The 3,801-nt window shown below is 42.1% G+C and overlaps 1 protein-coding gene across 1 annotated transcript; it reads left to right on the top strand.

Annotated features, from left to right (window-relative positions):
- The first annotated feature begins 686 nt into the window (after positions 1-686).
- On the top strand, positions 687-1,721 carry LOC138870618 (uncharacterized). The gene is made up of 2 exons (XM_070148440.1): positions 687-1,322; positions 1,578-1,721. Exons 1-2 carry the CDS (start codon positions 687-689, stop codon positions 1,719-1,721), a joined length of 780 nt encoding a protein of 259 aa, XP_070004541.1.
- Positions 1,722-3,801: the final 2,080 nt, after the last annotated feature.

Genomic DNA, 3,801 nt, shown 5'->3' with positions numbered 1-3,801 from the left:
GAATTCGCCAAAATACTAACTTCGCCAATTCAAGCCTAATTCTACACCGGACCTCCAAAATTACTTACGATCACACTCCTAAGTCACAAATCATCCCCCAAAGCTAACCGAATCATCGGGATTCAAATTTGAGCCCTCTAACACATAAGTCAACGTACGATTGACTTTTCCAAAACAAACCTTCCTTAAAGAGACTAAGTGTCTCATTTCCTACTAAAACCAATCCAAATCAACTCGTTCACACCCAACACTGATAATGAAGCATAAAGAAATAGGAAATAGGGAAAATGGGGCGGTAACTCACGAGACGACGGGTCGGGTCGTCACATGGGAGTGGTCTAACTTCTCATATCATGGCAATTACTACTCGGAGTGGGAAGGTACTACAAGGAGAGAGTGAGCAAGTGGTTGAAGTAGAAGAGTCCGAACAAGAGGCTGAGGTTGAAGAGCCAAGTGTTATTGAAGTTGAAAAGGTTCTAGAAGAGTTGAAAGTGCAAGAAGTAAATCGGGAAGAGGTAAAGGAAATGGTAAAAGAGATACCAAAAACTCTACCACCTATTCGTAGACCTCCTCCTCCATTCCCTTAAAGACTTGCTAGGAAGGTTGATGATATCAAACTCAAAAAATTCTATGACATTCTCAAGTAGTTATCGGTAAATATTCCATTTGTGGAAGAATTTTAAGAGATGTCAGGTTTTGCTAAATATTTAAAAGACTTGATTACCAAGAAGAGAACCACCAAGATTGAAGTGGTGAATGTGACTCACCGGGTTAGTTCCATCAATGCAACATCCACCATTCAAAAGAAAGAAGACACAGGAATTTTCATCATTCCATGTACTATTGGGGCACATGATTTTGCAAGAGCCCTTTGTGATAATGGGGCTAGCATCAACTTAATGCCTCTTGCCATTTACAAGCAAGCAGGGTTAGGTATGCCAAGGCCCACAAGTATGAGATTGCAAATGTCTGATCGTTCCATAAAGAGACCGGTGGGAATTGTCAATGATGTCCTTGTAAAAGTGGGCAAGTTTCATTTACCCGCCGATTTTGTAATCCTTGATTGTGCAGTTGACAAAGAAATACCTATCATTTTGGGGAGACCATTCCTTGCCACAGGAAGAGCACTAATGGATTCGGAACGGAATGAGATCAAATTCCGTATAAATGATGAAGAGGTTACATTCCAAGCAAGCAAGGGTATGAAACTACCTCATGAATATGAAAGCATCTCGGTGATTGATGTTGTTGATGAAGTGGAAGATGCAGTTGAAATGAAGATGGAAGAACAATGCCTCGGTAAGGCGTTGGCGGCTATTTTGGTAAACTTCGATGGTGAAGATATGGAGGGGTATATGGAATCAGTCAATGCATTTAAGGGGCTTGGGTCCTACACTTATGCTCCAAAGAAGCTCTCTCTCGACTTGGAGAATAGAGCCACTCCTCCCGCAAAGCCTTCTATTATTGAGCCACCGTAACTAGAGCTCAAACCACTTCCACCACACTTGAGGTATAAATTTCTTGGCTCAACTGATACTTTACCGGTAATTGTTTCTTCTTTGTTGAATGATGTACAGGTAGAAGAATTGTTGGATGTCTTAAAGGAGCATAGGCAAGCTATTGGGTGGACAACTGCGGACATGCGAGGGATTCTCGCCGGAATTTGCAAGCATAAGATCCAATTGGAGAATGAGACTAAACCAAGTGTGGAGCATCAATGACGGTTGAACCTGTCCATGTAGGAGGTGGTAAAGAAAGAAATCATCAAGTGGTTGGATATCGGGGTAGTCTACCCCATTACCAATAGTTCTTGGGTGATCTCGGTGCAATGTGTGCCAAAAAGGGAGGCATGACCGTTATTGAAAATGATAAAAATGAGCTCATCCCAACAAGAACGATGACCGGATGGAGGATATGTATGGACTATCGGAAGCTCAACAGTGCCACGTGCAAAGACCATTTCCCTATGCCTTTTATTGATCAAATGCTTGATCGGCTAGTGGGAAGGTCATTCTATTGCTTTCTTGATGGATATTTCGGTTACAATCAAATCAACATAGCATTGGAGGACTAAGAGAAGACAACATTAACTTGCCCTTATGGAACTTTTGCCTTTAGTCGAATGTCGTTTGGTTTGTGCAACGCTCCGGCTACTTTTCAAAGATGTATGATGTCCATCTTCTCAGATATGGTGGAGGATTTTCTAGAGGTTTTCATGGACGACTTTTCGGTGGTAGGTGACTCATTTGAGCATTGTATTAACAATCTTAGACAAGTGCTCAAGAGATGTGAGGAGACCAACCTTGTTCTTAACTGGGAGAAATGCCACTTCATAGTGGATGAAGGCATTGTCTTGGGGCATAAAATTTCAAAACACGGTATAGAGGTTGACCGGGCAAAGATCGAGATCATTTCCAAGCTTTCTCCACCTACTTTAGTTAAAGGTGCCTGAAGTTTCTTGGGGCATGCCGGATTCTATAGGCGTTTCATCAAGGATTTTTCCAAAATTGCAAATCCCATGTGCAAACCCCTTGAGAAAGATGCAAAATTTGTGTTTGACGAGAAGTGCCTCAAAGCCTTTGAGGAATTGAAATAGAAGCTCACCACGGCACCTATTATTGTCACACCCGATTGGTCTCTTCCATTCGAACTCATGTGTGACGCCAGTGGTGTAGCTATTGGGGCAGTGCTTGGCCAACGTCATAACAAGGTTCTCCACCCGGTCTATTATGCAAGCAAGACACTCAATGGCGCGCAAATGAACTATACGGTGACTGAGCAAGAACTTCTTGCCATTGTCTATGCCTTTGAGAAATTCCGGGCATATTTGTTGGGATCCAAGGTGATAGTGTACATAGACCATAAGGTTCTTCGCTATCTTATGGCAAAGAAGGATGAAAAGCCTTGGTTGATTCGGTGGGTCCTGTTGCTACAAGAATCTGACTTCGAAATCAAAGATATAAAAGGGACGGAAAATCAATTGGCCGATCATTTATCCTTGAAGAGGCAATGAGACCAACGGAAGATCTTGAAATTAACGATGCTTTCCCGGATGAACACATATTGGCATTATCTAACACTTTTGCTCCTTGGTACGCTGATATTGCTAACTACTTGGTTAGTGACCTTATTCCGGATGGATTGGAAGCTTATCAGAAAAAAAAGTTTTTGAGAGATTGTCGGCAATACTATTGGGAAGAATCATTCTTGTTGCGTGTTTGTGCTGATAACATCATCATAAGGTGTGTTCCAGAAGAGGAGATTATGCCAATTCTAAAGGCATGCCACGACTCACCAGTCGGGGGTCACCGTGGGGGGAATTAAACAGCGAAAAAGGTGTTTGAATGTGGTTATTATTGGCCATCAATTTATTATGATGCCAATCAAATGGTCAAGGCTTGTGACCAATGTCAATGTCAAGGATCAATATCCAAGAGGCATAAAATGCCAATGCACATTATGATGGAGATAGAGATCTTTGGTGTGTGGGGAATTGATTTTATGAGCCCCTTTGTAAGCTCTTGTAGTATGAAATACATCTTGGTGGATGTGGACTATGTGTCCAAATGGGTTGAAGCAATTGCATTACCAAACAACGAGGCAAGTAGTGTGACCACATTCTTAAAGAAAAACATATTCACGCGGTTTGGCACTCCTAGAGCCATTCTTAGTGATGGTGGGTCTCATTTCTGTAACAAGGCTTTCACGGGGTTACTAGAGAAATATGGCATCAAGCATAAGGTGGCCACACCTTATTATCCCCAATCAAGTAGCCAAGGTGAAGTTTCCAACCGGGAGATA

This window comes from Nicotiana sylvestris, chromosome 6 (assembly GCF_000393655.2).
Source record: "Nicotiana sylvestris chromosome 6, ASM39365v2, whole genome shotgun sequence".
Lineage (NCBI taxonomy): Eukaryota > Viridiplantae > Streptophyta > Magnoliopsida > Solanales > Solanaceae > Nicotiana > Nicotiana sylvestris.
Note: the sequence above shows the minus strand (reverse complement) of the source record. Positions and strands in the feature narration are given on the sequence as shown.

Bases quoted from the DNA above. Each gene is read 5' to 3' on its own strand.
- LOC138870618 (XM_070148440.1), top strand. From the start codon at position 687: ATGTCAGGTTTTGCTAAATATTTAAAAGACTTGATTACCAAGAAGAGA. The intron at 1,323-1,577 runs GTAAACTTCGAT...AATGATGTACAG, and splicing joins AGGCGTTGGCGGCTATTTTG to GTAGAAGAATTGTTGGATGT.